A 23,812-nucleotide genomic window follows, 5' to 3' on the forward strand; every position below is an offset into this window, starting at 1 on the left:
GATCCTAAATAAATGAACAAATAATAAAAAGAATACAAATGGAACTCATTCCTTGTCCTAGTAATAACTACTAAGGATACCAGAACTGAGAAAAGCACCAAACCTTAATAAGCAGCATGTTTTCAATAAATATTTATGCCTAATACTTTATAAAATTTGTGAAGATATGTTTGACCAATTACATACTACTAATAATTCAATAATAATCCAGAAAAAATATGAGATTTTTAAATTACGTTCAAAAAACTTTTTATGTCTATAGTTTCTATTTATATACATTTCTGTTACAAGATGTTATAGATTTCAAGCATAAAAATACATCATATAAGGATAAAATTATGTGGACAGTAATTGATTTAAGTTCAAAGAGAAAATGAATAAATAAAATTTCCCATTATTAATGAAAGGTGTCTATTTACAAATTAATAATAAATATCAAACCACTGATATTTCACTGGATACATTTTCAAAAGATAAAAGCTTTGTTTTTAAATAATTAGTTTATAACACTCCTAAAGTTACATCCTTTACTACCACTTAAACCTATAAAGAAAACTTGAGGATGATAATTTTAAATGGGGTTCAATACGTGAGGAAGAACATTTTCAGAATTTTTATGAGTCACCCAAGCAAAAAGTTTTGAAGACAACTGTTAAAGAAAATGTATAGCTCAGCCCTTTATCCATGACTCAGGTAAATGTACAGTATTAAAAGGGAAGGGTCCTGGGATGCCTGGATGGCTCAGTTGGTTAAACATCTGACTTCAGCTCAGGGCATGATCCCAGGGTCCTGGGATCAAGTTCTGATTCAGACTCCCTCTGAACTCCTGCCATTCTGTCCACTTGTGCTCTCTCCCTCTCTCTGACAAATAAATGAAATATTTAAATAAATAAATAAATGGGAAGGGTCTTAACCTATCAACAAAAAAAAAGTGCAAGACTACTTAGTAGCCTTCAAAATTGTAAAACATATACTTATGCTACCATGCTCAAGAAGAAATCTGAAATTACTTCAAAAGGTTCAAGGTCCTCAACCCAACCAAGAAAGACAGGCGCTATACAAATAAATCACGAAAACTCAAGCTAAAGCAATGGAAATAAATAACTTAGAAGGGTTTTTTCAGTAAGGGAAAAAACAAGGTGGAATTCCACATTCAGAAATAGATCTCAAGGGGCACCTGGGTGGCTCAGTCGTTAAGCATCTGCCTTCAGCTCAGGTCATGATCCCAGGGTCCCAGGATCAAGGCCCCCATTGGGCTCCCTGCTCTGCAGGAAGCCTGCTTCTCCTTCTCCCACTCCCCTGCTTGTGTTCCCTCTCTCACTGTCTCTCTCTCTGTGTCAAATAATTAATAAAAATCTTTAAAAAGTTTTAAAAAATAAATAAAAGAAATAGATCTCAATGGCACCCTGAATGCATAGGATCCCTATCTACCTAATGTGGGAAGCTATGAATTTGAATACTTTTTTTTAAAGATTTTATTTACTTTACAGAGAGAGATACAGTGAGAGAGGGAACACAGCAGGTGGAGAGGGAGAGAGAGAAGCAGCCTCCCTGCTAAGCAGGGAGCCCAATGTGGGGCTCAATCCCAGGACTCGGGATCATGACCTGAGCCGAAGGCAGACACTTAACTGAGCCACCCAGGTATCCTGAATTTGAATATTATTGTACAAATGTAAAAAGGGGAAGGGATGATGGGAAGAAAAACAGAAAAAGATGTATCAGGATAAAATGTTATTTCCATGGCTGACATTCATACTCACAACCTGCCCTATAATTAAAAGACTTCAAATATGGGCATAAAATACTTGCACTCCAGTTACCCAAAACAAAAATTTAGTATCCATAAAAAGAAAAGGTTAAAAACTAGATCATCTCCCAGATAATTTCCAGCTCAGAAAATCAGTTAAGTGTGACTTCACTATTCACTGGATATATGTGAGAATATATACTTAATGTATGAAATCACTTTCTGACTAAAATAGTACTATGCTTTGAAAGTCCTTCCATACTGGTATATCGTGCTCCTTCTAGTTAAAAATCCACATAAAAGAATCTCCAGCTTCTGGACTCATTAAAAAATGTTCCCTAAAAGTTTTAGTAAACACCAAAATTGTCGGAAGATCAGATTCCTTTCTGTATTTAACCATTTCAAAAGTTTTCCGAAGTTATGACAACTGATAGAAAAGGTTCTAGAGCCTACACAGCAGCAACAATCCATGTTTCTGAGCTTAGGGACAACAGGTTTTGCTTTGCAGGACTCTGATTTCCCTTCTACCCAATCTAGCCCATTAAGTCCAGTCCTGCAGAGTATCACACCACTCAATGTTTCTTCTTTTCCTAAGTTCCTTCTCCAAGTTTTTACTTTTCAATTGCCTCCCCAGGTCACAGGCTCTCTTCCACTATCCAGAAATCCAATTACTCAAGTTTCTGCCCACCTTTTCCCTCTCTCCATTAACACTTTCTTTCCCTGACCCTCACTTCTACCCCAGAAGCACAACCAACAGGAATGCACCACAGGTATTTGTATGAAGAGACAGGTATTCTGGACCTCTGGCATCCCCATTAACCTCACGTTCTGTTCCACCATCTATATAAGAAACTAAGGGCTGTGTCAGTCAATTTTTTTTCATGAAACTGAACAACAATATCATATAGTACTAACAATACATGGTATGGAAAATACATCACAAAATAACGAAGACTGGGGAAACACCCAGGTGGATAGAAGAGAAAGACTTGCTTTACCCTTACACTATGTTTTCTGAATAAATTTCTGCCAGCATACACTCTTGGGGATAGAATATTTTAAATAATAAAGAATCATTCCAAAGACTCACCCAAGAAATTAGGATACAGATGGTCAATATTATCCACAACATAGTTACACTTGGGACATCTATTATTATCCTCCAAACTCTGATGAATACACTTGTAGCTATTAGCAGGAAAAAAATAAAAATAGGGTTCATTAAATCAGTAAAGGATTAATAAACTGGTCATAAAATAATGCCTATAAAGTCTTCTATTTCTCATTTAAAATAAGTAATTTGTTATCAAATTTATTTCAGCTTATATTTTATTATAATAAAAATACAGAGCATTTATTAGGTAACAGTATACAAAAGTTAATATTTAAAAATGAACTGGAGTAACAAGTCTACTGGATATAGAACGTTAAAAAAAAGTATTAACTTTTAAGTTTACGCAATTTAAATACTACATAACAACACCCAAGAAAAGCAAATGCCTATGATTTAGTTAAGCAAATAGACTATTCATGTTCTTAGAGTGCTGATATCTCTAACACAAAAAGAGCACACTCAAATAAAAAAAGTAAGAGAAAAACGGAAAGATCAACAAGGCAAGCATTAGTCAATAAGAATGAGAAAATCATCACCTTCGGTAGGATAAAAAAAAAATTGATTTTAAATCATATACTATTTTTTACTAAACAGAATGGAAAATTAAAGAAAATACTATCAGAGTTAAGGAGCACATGCGAACCTCACGTACTGTTGAAGGAAATGCAACTGCCACAACATTTCCAGAAGGCAAGTTGTATGGAAAACCTTAAGGTTGTGTATCCCCTTTGATGTAATGATTTTATTTCTAGGAATTTACCCTAAGGAAATGAGCAGAGGTATATACATAGAAAGGTGCTCAATTCAAGATTATCTGTAAACAGAAGCAACCAATACACTACAAAATTGACCAAATAATTTGGAAAACATCAATCCAAAAAATACCCCAAAAAATCATATTACAATATGTAATTATGTGCTATGAAAAATAATAATTCTTAGTGGTTATAACTACAGAAAGAGGATTACAAGAAATGTTTCCTTCCTCACAATATATATTTCTGCAATGTTTGACGTTTTGCAATTATGTATCATCTTTTAATAAAAAATTTTTTAAATATTGTTTCACTAGAGGTGCCTGGGTGGCTCAGTCGGCTGGGCGTCTGCCTTCGGCTCAAGCCATGATCTCCACAACCTGGAATGGGAGCCCGACACATGGACTCCATTGTCCCTCTGCCCCTCCTCCACCCACCACTACCACCATCACCCTTCCCCCTCCACACCCACTCATGCTCTCTCTCTTCCCCAAATAAAAAAAAAACTATATATATATATAATATTTTTAAAAACTATATATACACATATATATATATATATATATATATATATAAAACTATATATATATATCTCCACAGAGAAATATCAAATTGACATTAGAAAAAAAAGTCATGGGGCGCCTGGATGGCTCAGTGGGTTAAAGCCTCTGCCATCAGCTCAGGACATGATCCCAGGGTCTTGGGATGGAGCCCCACATCAGCTCTCTGCTCTGCGAGGAGCCTACTTCCTCCTCTCTCTCTCTGCCTGCCTCTCTGACTACTTGTGATCTGTCTGTCAAATAAATAAATAAAATCTTTACAAAAAAAAGAGAGAGAAAAGGAAAAAGAAAGTCACTACATCACTTTTTATGGACTAAAAATCACAACCTCTAACATAGTGGATACAGTACAAACACATTTCTGTTTTTTAAAAATTGCCTATGTGTCCATTTAAAATAAACCAAAAAGACATTCATCATAATGTTTACAGTGTATGTCCCTGGGCCATAAAATTACAGGAAACTTTTTCTTCTTAGATGTCTACAAGTTTTGGGGTGCCTGGGTGGCTCAGCTGGTTAAGCAACTGCCTGCGGCTCAGGTCATGATCCTGGAGTCCCAGAAACAAGTCCCACATCTGGCTTCCTGCTCAGCAGGCAGTCAGCTTCTCCCTCTGACCTCTCCCCTCTCATGCTCGCTGTCTTTCACTTTCTCTCTCAAATAAATAAATAAATACAAAATCTTTAAAAAAAAAAAAAAAAGATGCCTACAAGTTTTTATAGAGAAAAGGCACTGCTCCTAACAACCAGAAAAAAAATATTTTTAAGAAATCACAAGGGTGATTTATAAAAAAGATTCCTAAAAAGACCGCACCTCTTTTATTCTGTATCCAAATTACTATAAATTTACTTCAGCTTTGTAAGTTGAAGCTAATTTTTATAACCTACTTACTTCATTCTATCTTATCAAAACAGAAACCTACAACCATCAGGTTTCTCTGTACTAATTAACAACTACTTTTTCTTCTCACATTTGGTACTTTCAAGGTAAGTTACAATAAAAATGACATCACAGAGAACCGCAGTAATGATCTCTGGCACAGCATAAGGACCTAAAGATCAGAGTAAATGGCTGCCACAAAACAGGCACTCAAATATATATATAAAACAAATGACTGGGGCGCCTAGGTGGCTCAGTGGGTTAAGCCTCTACCTTCTGCTCAGGTCATGATCCCAGGGTCCTGGGATCAAGCCTAGCATCGGGCTCTCTGCTCTGCAGGGAGCCTGCTTCCCCCTCTCTCTCTGCCTGCCTCTCTGCCTACTTGTCATCTCTGTCTGTCAAATAAATAAATAAAATATTTTTTTAAAAAAAGGAAAACTTTGTGGTATTTAAAACTAAACAAAACAAAACAAACAAACAAACAAAGACTTATACAGTGTTCCAGAAATAATAACATCATCTCTTCGGACTATGACAAGGCTAGGATTGCCATATTACCACATGATAGGTTCCATATCTAACAGAAAATCTACGTGGAAATTTCAGTGAAGGAAAAAATATACAAATCGTTTTGTTTTCATTTTTATTGCAAGGGAAAAGCATAAAGCAGGTATGCAATTAAAACATGGAAACACTTACAATCTGCTAGGGAAAATGGAAAGAGTTCATATTACCAGAAAATATTCCCAAAGAACAAAATTTAACCCTTTAAAAAATCTGCAAGTTCAAATAAACAAAGTGATGAAGTAGAAAATCTGGGAAGGTTCTTAGAGATGAAAGAAGCAGTTGACAGATAAGCGGAAGGGCATTCTGGGTTTTAGCAAATGCCTTTTGGAAAGAAATGATAGTTAGAAATGAGCCAATAATATGGTAAGAAGAACAAGCTAAATTGTTACCCCAGTGAAAGAGACTGTCACTATACAAGAAATTATGCCAGAGTCCAATGGAATATCCTTCTCTCCTATCTTCAGCAACCTAATCACATTCCTTGTCAGTAGGTTTACTACCACACCATCCTCCTAAAAGAAAAAAATAGTCCAGGATGCAGCAAGAAGGAACTGTCCTCAGGAGCAAAAGTTCAAGTGACTTTTCCCCATCGCATTGGTAATATCCATCTATACTACAAAATGAAAATGCATCAACTTACATACCACCGTATAAAACTAACATGACAAGATGCATCAAGTTTATCTTATAGCATCTACTACCTCACTACCACCCCTCCGCAGACCTGTCCTCGTTTGAGAAATAGTAACTATCTTATTTTGTATTTATCTGTGTATGTGTCTATAATCCCTTCTTCTATTTGCTCATTCAAACAAGGATTTGTTTTAATTCATCTCTGTAACCTCAATGTCTAGCACAATATCCTGTTAGAGCTGAACTAAATAAATGTTCAATGCATTAAAAAAAAAAGCTGTAGACAAAAAAGAAACATGTTGTCTCCTGGGTCACGTGAAACACCACTAGAAATTCTCAATTATTTCTTTCACAATAACTTTACTTGACCATTACCATCCCGGATGTGGAATTTTGGATTCCAAAAGAAGGATAAGTGTCTAGACTAGTGATCAAGATGGGGGAATATAGGGATATATATCTTGGGTCTACCTGAGAAGTTTTCAAAAGCTACTCACACTAAAACTCTTAAAAACAGCAATTCAGCACTAGAAGGTGCTGACATAAATGGGTGCCTATGTTTATTAAGTGCATACCTGATAAAGAGGAATATTTTGAAATTTTGCCTTTTGCAACAACATGAATGGCCCTCAAGGGTATCATACTAAGTGAAGTCAGAAAAAGACAAATACCATACAATTGCATTTATACGTGGAATCTAAGAACAAAACTAATGAACAATCAAACAAGCAGAAACAAATTCATAAATGCAAAGAACAAACTGATGGTTGCCAGAATGGAGGAGGATGGGGACATGGGCAAAATAGGCAAAGGGGATTAATAGGGATACACCTCCAATTATAAAATAAATAAGTCACAGAGATGAAAAGAACTGCATAGGGAATATAATCAATAATATTATAACACTGCATGGTGACAGCTGGTAACTACACTTATGGTGGTGAGCAATGAGTAATGTACAGAATTGTCTAAGTATTATGTTGCACACCTGAAACTAATATAACAATTATGTCAACGATACTTCAATAACTTTTTTAAAATGAGTATTTCTCCATAGATGTATCGTTACTCTGTTTCTTCTATTAAGTATATACATACCCCCCCAAAAAAGTATAGTCCTACTATAAGGTATAAATATCTTTTTCTTTTTTTTTTAACTTTTAGGGCACTGCTTGTAATACACAAAACACTATACCACTCTAACCATCCAAAGACCTCTTTGATTGTTTTTTGAAATCCTCTATTCACCCACCCCCAATACACGAACTTTCTGTTTCTCCTCATTTTTCTATAAGTAATTGTAGATACTAGAGTAAATAAGACATTATCATAAATACCTTTTTCTCTCTCTGTAAACAGGGGTGAGTACATATAAAAAACTGTGAATAATCAAAAAATTCTCAAAAGAGAAGAGACTTTAAACAAGAACAGCAAAGACAAATCAGTACAGTAGTCCTATATAATAACCAGGTATAAAGAAAGACTAACAGCTAGGTACTACCTTGTTAGGTATAGGACAATGAATTAATCAAAAGCCCCAAAAGACAAGCTGATACCCAGATTTGACCACAGATATGCTGGAAGATGAACAACACTGAGGGATGCTATTAATTATAATTAATTTGTAATGAAACAAAATAGTAAATCAGAACTTGGTAGATATGAGGTCTGAGAAGAAAAGTGCAGGGGGCAAGCTGGAGGTGGCAAAGGGAAAAAGAAAACCTTATCTCTACATCACAAAGAAGCCAAATACAACAGCTAACAGCAGATGCACAGTCAAGTGGGAATAGCATCTCCAACCTTATTCATAAGCAAGACTAGGGATAAACAGTTCCTGTGGTCCAATTTGATTTAGTGTTAATAATTTGGACAGAGCCTGGAAATGCTAACACTGCTAAGCTCCAGATTACCAGCCAGCATTCAAGTTAGCGAAGATTTGATCCAAGAGGCTACCATTAATGACTGAAGTTCCAATGGCCTCACATGATAGGACAGGGTAAATAATTACGAGCTTTTGTTGTAGACAAAAGTACAAAATGTCTCACAGTTTCACAAGCCTGACAATGGGACTGCCAGTCTCCAAGCTGACTAGCTCCTGACAAACTTACGGTCTCTATCCTACCAAATCCTGCTCTCTGGTAGATATTTTAAAACACATTTGTATTTTAAAACACACTCAGGTCACAATAGCACTTGAATTATAACAAGGATCTAAACTTAACCTATTTTTATTTGAAAGGAAAAACAGATATTTAAGAAACTAGTGAGGTTTCCAACAATGACCTAAGGACACATCTTGAAGACTACGGGACTCACTGGGAAGGCCAGGAACTACTTAATTATAAAGTCAATCAGTAATTTACTACACTTCAGAACATAGCGAAGGAAGATTATTGTACTTATTGACCAGACTCTTCAGTATCCTTTTAAAATGACACAGTGAATAAATAAGTTGAGGACAGCAGTTAGGAAAATTTAAATCCTCATTTTATCATTTGTACCAAACATCCACACCTTCAGAACTATGAAAGAAGAGATGGTGAAGGAGTGGGAAGAGAAGATAGAGATGGACAGCAGAAGAAATAGGTTGAGTGACTGGACAAATAAAAGGCAAGTTACAGAGCTAGAACCAGAATCCTGGTTTACCAACTTCAAGACCCTGCTCTTTTAGCTCCATATCAGCATTTCTCAAATGTAGGCAATTTTGTCCCCTACTCGATATCTGACAATGTCTGGAGACATTTTTGGTTGTCACACTTGTGAGAATAGGGACTGCTACTAGGTAGAGGCCAGGGATACTGCTAAACAATCTACAATATCAGGATAATCACCCACAACAGACATTATCTGGTCCAACAGTCAATACTTCCAAAGGCAAAGAAAGCCTAATCTAAATCACGCAATTTTCCAGAGATGAAACTCAAAAGTCTCCACAGGAGGTTTCCTATGGAATGCTTTGCTGCTAGATCAATTAATGGACCAAAGGAAACATTACTGTTAAGCAATAAGCCTGAAAAGACCAAGACCATACACGTATCAATCTAAAAGCAAGACACACATGACCAGAACTTCCGTAACAATAAGGAGCAGAAAGTTATTCATGAATCAAAACAATGTCAATATAATGATACACCAGTAAATCTAAATTATTTAAGGCAAGATGGTCTTTTTTAAAATATAAAAAAAAAAAAAAAAACCAGCAAAAAAATTCTGGAAGGACACACCATCACTCCTTACCAGAATAACCTCTGAGGACATAGACAAAAAAAAAAAAAAAAAAGACTGGAAAAACAATGACATCTACATCTCAGGTTACAGCTTTCTGGATAATAAAACTTGTTTTCTAAACAAGAATACATATTGCTTATGTATGTAAATATGCTTAACATATTTTAATAAAAAGCATAGTACAGGCCAAGAAAATTATTTTTATTCTGAACTTCTTTTTAAATGACTGATAGATTAGATATACCTATCACTGCTGCATCATGCTCCAAATCAAACTAAAATACTTACAAACTGGTAATAACACCCAGTATATCAACAGTGTAAATAATTTATGGACAGGACTGACAGCAAACAGACTATACCACCCCCAATCAAAAATAAACAGAAGAAATTAAACAAACAGATTACATCACCATTAGGATGGCTACTATTTTAAAAAAAGAGAGAAAATGACAAGTTTATGGAGGTTCCTCAAAAAATTAAACACAGAACTATCATATGATACAGCAATTCTGCTTCTGGGTATATATCCAAAAGAACTGAAACCAGTCTCTCAAGATTTTTAGACACCAATGTTCAAAGCACCATTCTTAACAACAGTTAAGAAGGCAACCCAAACGCACATGAACAGATGAACAAATAAAATACAGTATACACACACAATGGAACACTATTTATCCTTAAAAAGGAAGGAAACTTTGACACATACTACAACAAGAATGAAACTTAAAGACATGCTAAGTGAATTAACCCAGTCACAAAAATACAAATACATCTAATGCCACTTAGATGAGGTATCTAGAATAGTCAAATTCACAGAAACAAAGTAAAATAGTGATTGACAGAGGCTGGGGGAAAGAGAGAAATGGGAGAGTTGCTTAAAGTTTACAGTTTAAATTATATACTTTAAAGTTTAAAACTTTAAAGCTTAAAGTACATAGTTTCAGTTTGCAAGATAAAGATTCTAGAGATTGTATAACAATGCGAACAAACATTACTCAACTTGAAAATGTTGAAGATGGTAAATTTTATGTTAGGTGAATTTTACAACTAAAAATTTTTTAAATGTATAGATTAATGTGACATATATACAAGACTAAGCAACTAACAATAACACTGAGCAAAATGTTAAAGAAAACACAGATCTTTTTAATCCCCATATCCTTTTCCAATGACTTTCTAACCTCCTTTACTGGATCTCACACTTATCCCCACAAATGAGTTAAAGATGCTTCACGCTCCATCCTAATTATGCAGCATCCCTCAATTTCCTAAAACAGTAATTAAAACTCTATAATAATTCATCAACCCAAAAGTTTTAAAATCCACCTGTAAGGACAATGGTAAATGTAAGTATTCCACAGAAATTATACATCAACCATATGCTTTCTGCCTTGAGCTGCTGAATTTATAAAAATATATCAAAGAAGTTATAAGATAACCAAAATTATTTTAAAAACCTAACTTCTTACTGGCTGCACTTATACACGAGTTAAAAATCAAGACAATTTTGCTAAATAAAATCATCTTACCAAAAGCTGTGGCCACATTTCGTCATGTATGCTTCCTCAATCATATCAAAGCAGATAGGGCTAAAAAGAAAATAGAGAAGTCATTGATTTTTTTTTTCAGTAGAGTGATTATAAATTGTCAAGGTTGATAACAATATCAACGAAATCATTTATCGATACATAGCTAAGTCTTCAAACATCCTATCAATAAGACAGAATTTCGGTAGAAATGAAGGTTCTTTAGGGGATTGGTGGTAAAATGACAATTTGTTCAAGACAGCACTAAAAGTCATCAAGTTCTAAGATGAATTAAATGAATAAATTAAAATGGACCCTATACTTTAACTCACCCATAACTTTTAATAAGGCAATGCACTCACAAGAGTCCTTAAAGTTCTACCATTTTTTTCAACCATCCCCATACTCAAAAGCACCTAGTGCAAATGCTATTTTATTCCCTATCTAAAAAACCTAGTTCCTTGGGGCACCTGGGTGGCTCAGTGGGTTAAAGCCTCTGCCTTTGGCTCGGTTCAAGATCCCAGGGTCCTGGGATCGAGCCCCATGTTGGGCTCTCTGCTCTGTGGAGAGCCTGTTTCCTCCTCTCTCTCTGCCTGCCTCTCTGCCTACTTGTGATCTCTGTCTGTCAAATACATAGATAAAATCTTAAAAAAAAAAACAAAACTAGTTCCTTGATTGACAAATGTACAATTCCAGTACCAATAACTCTACTATATCAAGAAGACGGTAAATGACAACTAATACTTAAAATAGTACAAATGGTATCCATTAAAATAATGGCATATATTAACTCCTTTAATCTTTTCCACAACAAAGTTTTGGTAGGTACATATTACTAGACTCATTTAACAGCGGGAAACTGAGGCACAAACATGTTAAAGTCATACATAGTTAGGAAGTAACACAACTGATTTTCAAATTTAGGTCCATGCTCTTAACCACCATTCTATACTAATTCCAGATATGCTAAGTTCAATACCAAGTCATACCAACATAGTTCTGGCCAACGAAAGGTAGTTAGTTATCAATCTCTGAGAGGGCACTATCCACCAGAAAAATACAAAGACTTAGAAAGAGATTTCCGCTCATCTTTCCTTCCTTTCCCTCTGAAAACTCTGAAGTCTCCAGAGATAAAAAAGGCATCTCCTTTTTTTTTTTTTTTAAAGATTTATTTATTTTAGAAAGAGGGGAAGAGAGAGAGAGAGGGAGAGAGCGAGCACACTCTCAAAGAATCAGGGGTAGAAGGAGAGAATCCCAAAGCCAACTCCCTGCTGAGTGTGGAGCCTGATGTGGGACTCGATCCCAGGACCCGGAGATCATGACCTGAACAGAAATCAAGAATGGGCTGCTTATGATAGGATACTATATGTGGAAAACCCAAAAGACTCCACTCCAAAACTGCTAGAACTTGTACAGAAATTCAGTAAAGTGTCAGGATATAAAACAAGTGCACAGAAATCAGTTGCATTTCTTTACACCAACAACAGGACAGAAGAAAGAGAAATTAAGGAGTCAATCCCATTTACAATTGCACCCAAAACCATAAGATACCTAGGAATAAACCTAACCAAAGAGGCAAAGAATCTATACTCAGAAAACTATAAAGTATTCATGAAAGAAACTGAGGAAGATACAAAGAAATGGAAAAATGTTCCATGCTCCTGGATTGGAAGAACAAATATTGTGAAAATGTCTAGGCTACCTAAAGCAATCTACACATTTAATGCAATCCCTATCAAAATACCATCCATTTTTTTCAAAGAAATGGAACAAATAATCCTAAAATTTCTATGGAACCAGAAAAGACCTCGAATAGCCAAAGGAATATTGAAAAAGAAAGTTAAAGTTGGTGGCAACACAATTCTGGACTTCAAGCTCTATTACAAAGCTGTCATCATCCAGACAGTATGGTACTGGCACAAAAACAGACACATAGATCAATGGAACAGAATAGAGAGCCCAGAAATAGACCCTCAACTCTACGGTCAACTAATCCTCGACAAAGCAGGAAAGAATGTCCAATGGAAAAAAGACAGCCTCTTCAACAAATGGTGTTGGGAAAATTGGACAGCCACATGCAGAAAAATGAAAGTGGACCACTTCCTTCCACCACACAAGAAAATAGATTTAAAATGGATGAAGGACCTCAATGTGAGAAAGGAATCCATCAAAATCCTTGAGGAGGAGGGGGCGCCTGGGTGACTCAGTGGGTTAAAGCCTCTGCCTTCAACTCAGGTCATGATCTCAGGGTCCTGGGATCAAGTCCCGTATCGGGCTCTCTGCTCGGCAGGGAGCCTGCTTCCTCCTCTCTCTGCCTGCCTCTCTGCCTACTTCTGATTTCTCTCTGTCAAATAAATAAATAAAATATTTTTTTTAAAAAATCCTTGAGGACAGGCAGCAACCTCTTCGACCTCAGATGTGGCAACTTCTTCCTAGGAACATCGCCAAAGGCAAGGGAAGCAAGGGCAAAAATGAACTATTGGGATTTCATCAAGATCAAAAGCTTTGGCACAGGGGCGCCTGGGTGGCTCAGTGGGTTAAGCCGCTGCCTTCGGCTCAGGTCATGATCTCAGGGTCCTGGGATCGAGTCCCACATCGGGCTCTCTGCTCAGAAGGGAGCCTGCTTCCCTCTCTCTCTCTCTCTGCCTGCCTCTCTGCCTACTTGTGATCTCTCTCTGTCAAATAAATAAATAAAATCTTTAAAAAAAAAAAAAAAAAAAGCTTTTGCACAGCAAAGGAAACAGTTAACAAAACCAAAACACAACTGACAGAATGGGAGAAGATATTTGCAAACGACATATCAGATAAAGGGCTAGTATCCAAAATCTATAAAGAGCTTAGCAAACTCAACACCCAAAGAACAAATAATCCAATCAAGAAATGGGTAGAGGACATGAACAGACATTTCTGCAAAGAAGACATTCAGATGGCCAACAGACACATGAAAAAGTGCTCCACGTCACTCGGCATCAGGGAAATACAAATCAAAACCACATGAGATACCACCTCACACCAGTCAGAATGGCTAAAATTAACAAGTCAGGAAATGACAGATTCTGGAGAGGATGCAGAGAAAGGGGAACCCTCCTACACTGTTGGTGGGAATGCAAGCTGGTGCAGCCACTCTGGAAAACACCATGGAGGTTCCTCAAAAAGTTGAAAATAGAGCTACCCTACGACCCAGCAATTGCACTACTGGGTATTTACCCTAAAGATACAAACGTAGTGATCCGAAGGGGCACGTGCACCCAAACGTTTATAGCAGCAATGTCCACAATAGGCAAACTATGGAAAGAACCTAGATGTCCATCAACAGACAAATAGATAAAAAAGATGTGGTATATATATACAATGGAATACTATGCAGCCATCAAAAGAAATGAATTCTTGCCATTTGAGACAACGTGGATGGAACTAGAGGGTATTATGCTTAGCGAAATAAGTCAATCGGAGAAAGACACTATCATATGATCTCCCTGATATGAGGAAATGGAGATGCAACGTTGGGGGTTTGGGGGTTAGGAAAAGAATAAATGAAACAAGATGGGATCAGGAGGGAGACAAACCATAAAAGATTCTTAATCCCGCAGAACAAACTGAGGGTTGCTGGGGGCAGGGGAGTCGGGAGGGGGTGGTGGGGTTATGGACATTGCGGGGGGTGGGGTGTGCTGTGGTGAGTGCTGTGAAGTGTGTAAACCTGGTGATTCACAGACCTGTACCCCTGGAGCTAAAAATACATTATATGTTTATAAAAAAATAAAAATTAAAAAAAAAAAAAAAAGAATGGGCTGCTTAACCAACTGAGCCACCCACACACCTCACAACAGCCATCTTCTGACCAAAAAGACAAAAAATATAAGCTAGGAAGATAGGATACTGTTCCTTGATGACATCCTTGGGCAGTTGCATCAGCTATGGACTACCTACCCCTGGAATTCACATTACATGAGCAAAGTAAATTCTCACTTATTTAAGGTAGTATTCATCAAGTTTTCTGTTACTGGCATACATATCCAATCCTTACTGATGATACATGATACACTTAAATTATAAAATGAAAATTTACCTACTTCTTCAAGAAAAATGTCCTGGGCATAAATACTATCTCAGAATGCGAAATAATTTTTTAAAAAGTTATATAATCCCAATGTCCCTCAAGCTCAGAGTTTTACCACATACGGTGTTGGCTTATACTGTGTTGGTTTTGTCAGCCTTTAACTCTGCTGGACTGAGAAAAAAGAGGTCTCCTCAATGTAGAGATTTGGTAATTTCTCTTCTGAAACAAAATCCATCTTACTCCTGCCTAATGGAGTTCAGAAAGCGAGGCTGGAGGCCCCTCCTAAGAGTGTATGGATGAGCTGAGCTCTGTAGGCTTCTCTGTGATGCCAGATTGTGGTTGAAAGGTGCTGAAGAACAGATCTGGGAAGGACAGATTGTACTTCACAGGTACAGTTCATCACTGGGTGCTCAGGCAGATGTCTTAAGACTCAAAACCCAGAGTGGAAGCAACATTTACCCCCCCCCCCCCATTTTTTACAGATTTTATTTTTAGAGCAGTTTTAGATTTACGATGAAATTGAAACAAAGATACAGAGGTTTCCCACATTATTTGCTGCACCAAACACGTGCATGGCTTTTGCCATTATTAAAATCATTCACCAGAATGGTACACTATTTTTCCCCCAAGGATGAATTTACACTGACACACCACAATCACCAAGTTCACAATTTACCTTAAGGTTCACTTTTCATGTTGTACATTCTGTGGGTTTGAACAAAAGTACAGTGACATATATTCATCAGTATAATCTAAAGATTATTTTTCACTGCCCTAAAAATCCTCTTTGCTCTGCCTACTCATCTCTCTCTCCTCACCCACAACCACTGATCTTTTTGTGTCTCCATAGTTTTATCTATTCCAGAATGTGTAAGCATCCGAGGGCAGGCTTCTATGTATACATTAGCTTTCAACTCCTATGTGTAAACACCAACAGGTACCAACAAAAATTATATGGTATGTTTAGTCTTGTATGCTTATTTATGCTTCTCTAAAATACTTCTTTTTTTAAGATTTTATTTATTTATTTGACAGACAGAGATCACAAGTAGGCAGAAAGGCAGGCAGAGAGGAAGGGAAGCAGGCTCCCTGCTGAGCAGAGAGCCCAATGCGGGACTCAATCCCAGGACCCTGGGATCATGACCTGAGCTGAAGGCAGAGGCTTTACCACTGAGCCACCCAGGTGCCCCTAAAATACTATTTTAGACCTAAACAACTCTTACTATAATCGCTGCTGTTTAAAAAAAATGCGCCTGCATAGATTTAAAATTGTCCTACAAAATTCTCATTCTTTGAAGCCTTTTCTGACTGATTTCTGACTAAGTCACTGATATCTAGATTTTTCCACACAACATTCTCTATTACTTTGGTGAGGTAACATTTATTAAGAGAATCCATGACAGGGGCACCTGGGTGGCTCAGTGGGTTAAGCCTCTCTGCCTTTGGCTCTCATGATCTCAGGGTCCTGGAATCAAGCCCCACATCGGGCTCTCTGCTCAGCAGGGAGCCTGCTTCCCCCGCCCCCCGCCTGCCTCTCTGCCTACTTGTGATCTCTCTCTCTCTCCGTCAAATAAATAAATAAAATCTTTAGAAAAAAAGAGAGAGAGAGAGAGAGAGAGAGAGAGAGAATCCATGACAGAACTAAATGCTATTGGTAGTGGGATCATAAACCAGGTTTACATGTAGCCAGCTAACCTACATCTGACTCCAGCTTTAGGAATGTTGCTGAACATGTCTAATATACCTCATCCCAGAATCTCCTCCACCCTTCACCCCCACATACAAATATTTAGTTCATAGGGAAGAAAACGATAATTCACAATCGTCTCAGAGACTTTCTTCCAGTCTGCTGAAATATATGCTCAAGTTTTGAGGCAGGCTTTTTCTGTGTTTACACACCTACATGAAGTGTCTACACGAAGCTACATCCAACTGCCACCTAGCAAACAGGAATTTTTTTAAAATCCCATCTTCTATAAAACATCTAATTTTCAGGTATGTCAAAGTATAAAAGAAGAAAAAAAAAAGCTCAATTTAGAATCAAAGAACTAAGACAAAGTAAAACAAAGCAAGAGAGGAGCCTGAGATGGGGCAAAGGATAATGTAAAACACAATCAGCTCATTCTTCACTTGTAAAAATTCAACTGCAACCAGACTCACCCTATTGCTATATACACTTGGAAAACTAGAGAGGGTGGAGGGATAAATGAAAACCTGCTTTCAGACACTGGACACTAAACAGCACAATACTAAGATCTTTGAGGGAAAGAATTCTAGAAATCCACACAGGCCTCTCAAGTCTGTTACTGAATACTAGTCATATGTGCCCAGGGCAAAAACTCTACAATATCAGTTAAAAATGACCAGGAAGGTATAAAATGCAGGGCATTCAATAGAAAACCAGAAGAGTCATTAGTAGTGAAGCTAAACTAGATCTAGAAAAATCGCTCCTCATCAGCCACCCTCAAAAAAAAAACCTTTATAACTGCACTGAACTTACAATTTTCTCAAAATAAAAGGTTTAATTATAAAAAACTTAACTTAGTTAAAAAATATAATACTCAAAAGGGATCAAACTGATCTGCAAGGAACTTCACTTCCTGCTAGAACAAAGCCCAATACTCTGTAAAGGAAGAAAACAAAATCCAGCATTCGGTAAATGCAAGTTTATAAGGTCCACTACCCAATTAAAAAAATTGCTAGCCATGTGAAATTGCAGGAAAATGTGACCCATAAATGGGAGGAAACCCAGGCAACAGAAACAAAAAGAAAGCAGAAAATTAGCAGAAATTAGCAGAAGATTTCAAAACATATATTAATTCCTAGAAATTTTAAAAAACACATCAAAAACAAAAGCATTACTTCCATGGGCTGGCTCATCAATACATGAAACACAAGTTAAGGAAAGAAGTTGTGAATGTGAAGATAGGTCAACAGACATTATCTAAATTAAAACACAAAAAGAAAAAAAAGGAGAAGACAAAGCATCTAAGAGTTCTTGTGAAGATATTTCCATACCCACCATCAAAAACTTAAGGCAAATATTATACTGCACAAACCTAAGCTTGCCAAAAGGTCTATCCATGTCATTTTTTTTTTTTTAATTTATTTGACAGCAACTAGGCAGAGAGGCAGGCAGAGAAAGAGGAGGAAGCAGGCTCCCCGCGGAGCAGAGAGCCCGATGCGGGGGTCGATCCCAGGACCCTGGGATCATGACCTGAGCCGAAAGCAGAGGCTTAACCCACTGAGCCACCCAGGCGCCCCATATCCATGTCATTTAACTGCATTCAGAAACCAACATGACAAAACAGATACAGAAAATTATTTTTTAAATACCACTATTTTGAATTAATAAAGGACACATCTCAGTTAAGCAAGGCCATATCACAATCAATTTGAGTCTCAGAGGTTACATTTTTAATCAGTGCCATATTTGTAATCTCCCTAACATTTTATACATTGTCTACTTCAAAAACAGCTTCCAAACTTATTGACTAGTACAAAGTATAATCTCAAAACACTTCAATAAAATAATAAGTACCTTGTTCAACCCATGTATATTTTGGTACAGACACTAATTCCATTACACTGCAACGAACTGTTTCAACGGTCTCATGGTAGTTCTGGTTATAACTAACCAAGCATTCAAATCTTTCAAAGGTTAAGTACTCAAAATAAAACATTACCAAGATGATCAGAGCAAGGTACAATCCAAAGTCATTCAGAAAAATAAAGAGTAGTTATATCTTACCTAAACAAGACCAAAGAGGGGTACCTGGGTGGCTCAGTAGGTTAAGTGTCTGCCTTTGGCCCAGGTCATGATCCCGTGGTACTGGAGTCAAGGGATCTCTCATTGGGCTTCCTGCTCAGCAGGGAGTCCACTTGACCCTCTCCCTGTGCCCTGCTCATACCCACGCGCGCTCTCTCTCCCTGTCTCTCTCTTTCTTAAATATATAAATAAATAAATAAATAAAATCTTTAAAAAAAAAAAAAATAACATAAACAAGACCAAAGAACTACTTTGATATTTTGGCACCAAATGCCAAACCCTAGCAATTACTAGATTCTTCTCAGTAATCTTATAGTTTACAATATCTCAAAATGTCCAAAACTTGAAATTTCTCTAGCTTCCTTACACCAGTTGCCATACAAGCAACCCCAAGCCATCCTCCATTTTCAACTGGCCCCAAAGAATTTCCTTGAAAGACAAGGAAATGGGTGAAAAGGAAAAAATACACCTCAAATCCTCCTTTACACCAACACTGATAACGATCTTCACAGTCAGCAGTTCAGTTCCAGCCTCTGCCCCATCATCACACTCCTTTCTACTTTCTTTTTTTTTTTTTAAGATTTTATTTATTTATTTGACAGAGAGAGAGAGAAAGAGATCGATCACAAATAGGCAAAGAAGCAGGCGGGGGGGGGGGGGGGGGCAGGCAGGGAGAAGGCCCCCCGCTGAGCAGAGAGCTCAATGCAGGGACCCAATCCCAGGACCCTGAGACCATAACCCAAGCCAAAGGCAGAGGCTTAACCCACTGAGCCACCCAGGCGACCCTCCTTCCTACTTTCATTTGATATGATAAAATGCCCTAAAAATTAACTTCAGTCGTTTTTCGAAAGTAGAGAGTAAATTTATCTGGTATTTTGTATAATGGTTTCTCCCTAAACTATCTCCATTAAGACCTGTGTTTAACATTGTCTTAAGTCACATATTCCATAAATAAAGTCAGATAAAGTAAGGAAGAAAAAGAAATAGAAGGCAAACTTTGTAGACTTTGCAATTTCATTGTAATTTGTAATTTAATAAGGGAATTTTTTTTTTTAAAGGGGTTAAGGGGCTCCTGGCTAGCTCAGTCAGAAGAGCACTCAACTCTCGATCTCAAGGTCATGTGTTCAAGACCCACGTTGCACATAGAGATTACTTAAGTGAATAAATAAATATATGAAAACTTGTAATTTTTTTTTTTTTAAAAATAGGGGTACCTGGGTGGCTCAGTCGTTAAGTGTCTGTCTTCAACTCAGGTCATGATCCCAGGGTCCTGGGATTGAGCCTTGCATCGGGGCTTCCTGCTCAGCGGGAAGCCTGTTTCTCCCTCTCCCACCCGCCCCCCTGCTTGTGTTCCCTCTCTAGCTATGTATCTCTCTGTCAAATACAGAAAATCTTTAAAAAGGGGACAAGGGAGACTCAAAATAGCTATGTGCTAGCTTCAAGAACAGAAATTTTGAAAGGATAAGAGACTACAATGGGCCAGAAAAGAAAGGACACCATGATTAATACAAGTAATAGTCATGAAAAGATAAGTAGGGTAAACAATCTCTGGCATTTACTGTAGGAAAAAAAAACAAAAAAGAGGTAGCTTAGATCAAGAAACCAAATATGGCCAAGAAATGTCACTACTTATTCCTCCAGCATGAAAATTACCCAATACACTCTCAATCTTGACCCGGATCTAGTTCTATTCACACATTCCAGGGTTCCTCTTTAAAGAGAAAATCAATTCTAACTATCATTGAAGGCTTGGAATTGGGAGAATTTTAATTAAGTTTGTGTACATTTAAGAAAGGTGCAGCAATTAAGAGAATTATCTCATGGCAAATGCCAGGACTAGGCCTCAAAGGATCTAGAGGGTTGGATTCAAGATGGATCTACAGACTTCAGCACAGCAGTATGGAATATAGGTCTTGCTAGTGTTCTACCATTAATGTGACTTAATCTTTTTTCTGCTTCTCAAGGATATCAACTTACAATATACAGTCTTTCCAATACCAATACTACAAGAACGTTAATTAAATAGTCCAATTCAGGTGTTTGTTTATTTCAAATTCCTAAGACAGAAAATATGATTGGTCTAAAACTATCTCTTCAAACCAATTCCAAGATGATGTAATTACTAAATTTTAGTCACACTTCAGAAAAGCAACCATCACAGGTCAATCAATGAGAAGACATCAAGTTCACACAAAAGAAAAACACAGATTCCTTCCTACACGAGAGGTCACAGAAACAGAAATTTCTATTATAAGGAAGGAGGGATAGGGAGGTTCCATAGATCATATGTGTCATTAGATGACACCCTTGTCCCATTATCCAGGGTTTGTAAAAGCAATCTCTAAACTGCATGGAAGACGGGTCCTTTAGTATCCCTATATGGAATTTCTAAAGTAACTTTCTTAAAAAAGTATTTTAGTGGTTAAACAGATGCCTGGATGGTTTAGTTGGTTAAGGGTCTGATTTTAATTCAGGTCATGATCTCAGGGTCCTGGGATGGAGCCCCACATCCTTGTTCTTGGGCTCCACAGTGAGCAAGGAATCTGCTTATCGCTCTCCCCCTGTTAGTGATCCATCTCTCTCTCAAGTAAATAAATAAATAAAATCTTTAAAAAAGAATTGTTTTAGGGGCATGTGGCTAATTAAATGACTGCCTTCAGATCAGGTCATGATCTGAGTCCTGGGATGGAGGCCACATTGGCTCCCTGCTCAGCGGGGAGCCTGCTTCTCCCTCTCCCTCAGCCTGCTGCTCCCCCTGCGGTCAAATAAACCCCCTTGTGCGGTCAAATAAACAAATAAAATCTTAAAAAAAAAAAAAAGTTAAAAAAATTGTTTTAGTGGTTAACTTTTATAAATACAGTACTGAATATAAAGTATAATCCCAATTTGCCTTCTGTTCTCGAACTAAAAACCCAAACACTGTAATAATATAAGTAACATATAAGTAATACATACCTCTACAGAAAACACATTCAACCAAAATGTGAAAATCTGGACCATGTCTTTGGTCTGAACTCTACTTTGGCTACAAAGAAGTATACTATTAATTGACCCAACTTTATTACTGAGAATCAAAACACCACCTTTAAAAAGTAGTAATAGCCAATAAGTCCATAAAAAGATGTTCAACATCACTAGTCAATATGGGAAAATAAATCAAAGCCACATGAGATATTCTACATGCATTACACTGACTATAATTAAAAAAAAAAAAAAGCGTCTGGGTGGCTCAGCCATTAAGTGTCCACCTCTGGCTCAGGTCATGATCCCAGGGTCACAGGATGGAGCCCCACGTCAGGCTCCCTGCTCAGCGGGAAGCCTGCTTCTCCATCTCACACTCCTCTTGCTCTCACACTGCCTCTCTCTCTGTCCAATAAATAAAATCTTAAGGAAAAAAAAAATGTTGGTGAGGATGCAGAGAAATTTAAATCCTTGAACACAACTGGCAGGAATATAAAATAGTGCAGCCTCTGGGGAAAACAGTTTGGCAGTCAAAAGGTTAAATACAGAATTACCATATGAGTTTAGCCAATTACACTCCTAGGTAAATACTACAGAGCCTGGAGAACATTATATTCAAACAAAAACTTCTACACAAGTGTTTATAAGAACATTATTCATAATAAATAAAAAATGGAAACAACCCAAACATCCATCATCTGATGAGTGGATAAAAGAAACATGGTCGATCACTATAATGGAGTATTATTCAGCCATAAAAAGTGATACACACTATAACACAGATTAACCTTAAAAACATTATGCTAAGTGAAATAAGCCAGACACAAAAGACCCCATATTGTATGATTCCATTTACATGAAATGTCCAGAACAGGCAAATCTATAGAGACAGAAAGCAAATTAGGGGTTGCCAAGGAAGAAAAGGGTAGTGACTACTCAATGAGAATAGGGTTTCCTCTTGGAGTGATGAACATGTTCTGGAATAGATAGTGGTGATAGTTGCACAATACTGGCAATGTACTAAAAAACACTGAACTAGTTTGAATAGTGAATTTTAAAATTCATCATAAAGTGGTGAATTTTACGAGGTATGAAATCTACCCTAGTTTTTTAATATAAGGAATAGAGAATTTATATTTCCAGCCACAAGGGCGTAACATAATAGATCCTACAGAATGAAAGCAGACTATTGCAAAATTCTTACATTGAATATGAAATGATGTAACATTATTTGAAGGCAGAGCATGAAAAGTTAAAAATGAGTATTGTAAACCCTAAACAACTCCCTGGCCAAACACACACACACTCTCACCCCACACAACTATCACTAGTAAGTGATAGTGGAAATAAAATAGAAATCTTAAAAATATCCAATTAATCCAAAAGAATGAAAGGGACCAAAACCAAATGGAAAAGAAAAATAGAAAACAAAGAGCAAGCAAGACATACACATAAAACCAAAAATATCGTAACAATGTTAAAATATAAACAGTTTAGGGGTACCTGGATGGCTTAGTCAGTTAAGCATCCAACTCTTAATTTCTCTCTCTCTCTCTCTCTCAAATAAATCTTTATTTATTTTTTTATTTGAGAGAGACAGGGCAAGCATGGGGAGGGGCAGAGGGAGGTGCAAAGGGAGGGACGGGGGAGGGGCAGAGGGAGAAGCTCCTCCCTGAGCAGGGAGCCCAACGCAGAACTCAATCCCAGGACCCCAGGATCATGACCTGAGCAGATATCAGGTGCTTAACTGACGGAGCCACCCAGGCACCCCAGTAAATAAATCTTTAAAATATATACACACACACAACACACACACATAGCCTAACCAATCCATTTAATAGGCAAACCATCTTATTAAATTAAAAAGGAAGATTCAAACATATGCTATCTATAAGAAACTTACCTTTTTTTTTTTTTGAGATTTTATTTATTTGACAGAGAGACACAGCAAGAGAGGAAAAACAAGCGGGTGTGGAAGACGGAGAAGCAGACTCCTCACAGAGCAGGGAGCCCAG

At 37.2% G+C, this 23,812-nt stretch overlaps 1 protein-coding gene across 4 annotated transcripts in view; it reads right to left on the minus strand.

Annotated features, from left to right (window-relative positions):
- COP1 (COP1 E3 ubiquitin ligase) overlaps positions 1–23,812 on the minus strand; it is a 252,902-nt gene that overhangs the window by 216,288 nt on the left and 12,802 nt on the right. For all 4 annotated transcript variants that reach the window (XM_045983212.1, XM_045983213.1, XM_045983211.1 and 1 more), the window contains exons 2-3: positions 11,014–11,073; positions 2,838–2,935 (exon numbers count right to left, since the gene is read on the minus strand). In XM_045983212.1, the coding sequence (XP_045839168.1) occupies positions 2,838–2,935; positions 11,014–11,073 (158 nt within the window). The remainder of the gene's footprint in view (positions 1–2,837; positions 2,936–11,013; positions 11,074–23,812) is intronic.

Source organism: Meles meles, chromosome 17 (genome assembly GCF_922984935.1).
Source record: "Meles meles chromosome 17, mMelMel3.1 paternal haplotype, whole genome shotgun sequence".
Taxonomy (NCBI): domain Eukaryota; kingdom Metazoa; phylum Chordata; class Mammalia; order Carnivora; family Mustelidae; genus Meles; species Meles meles.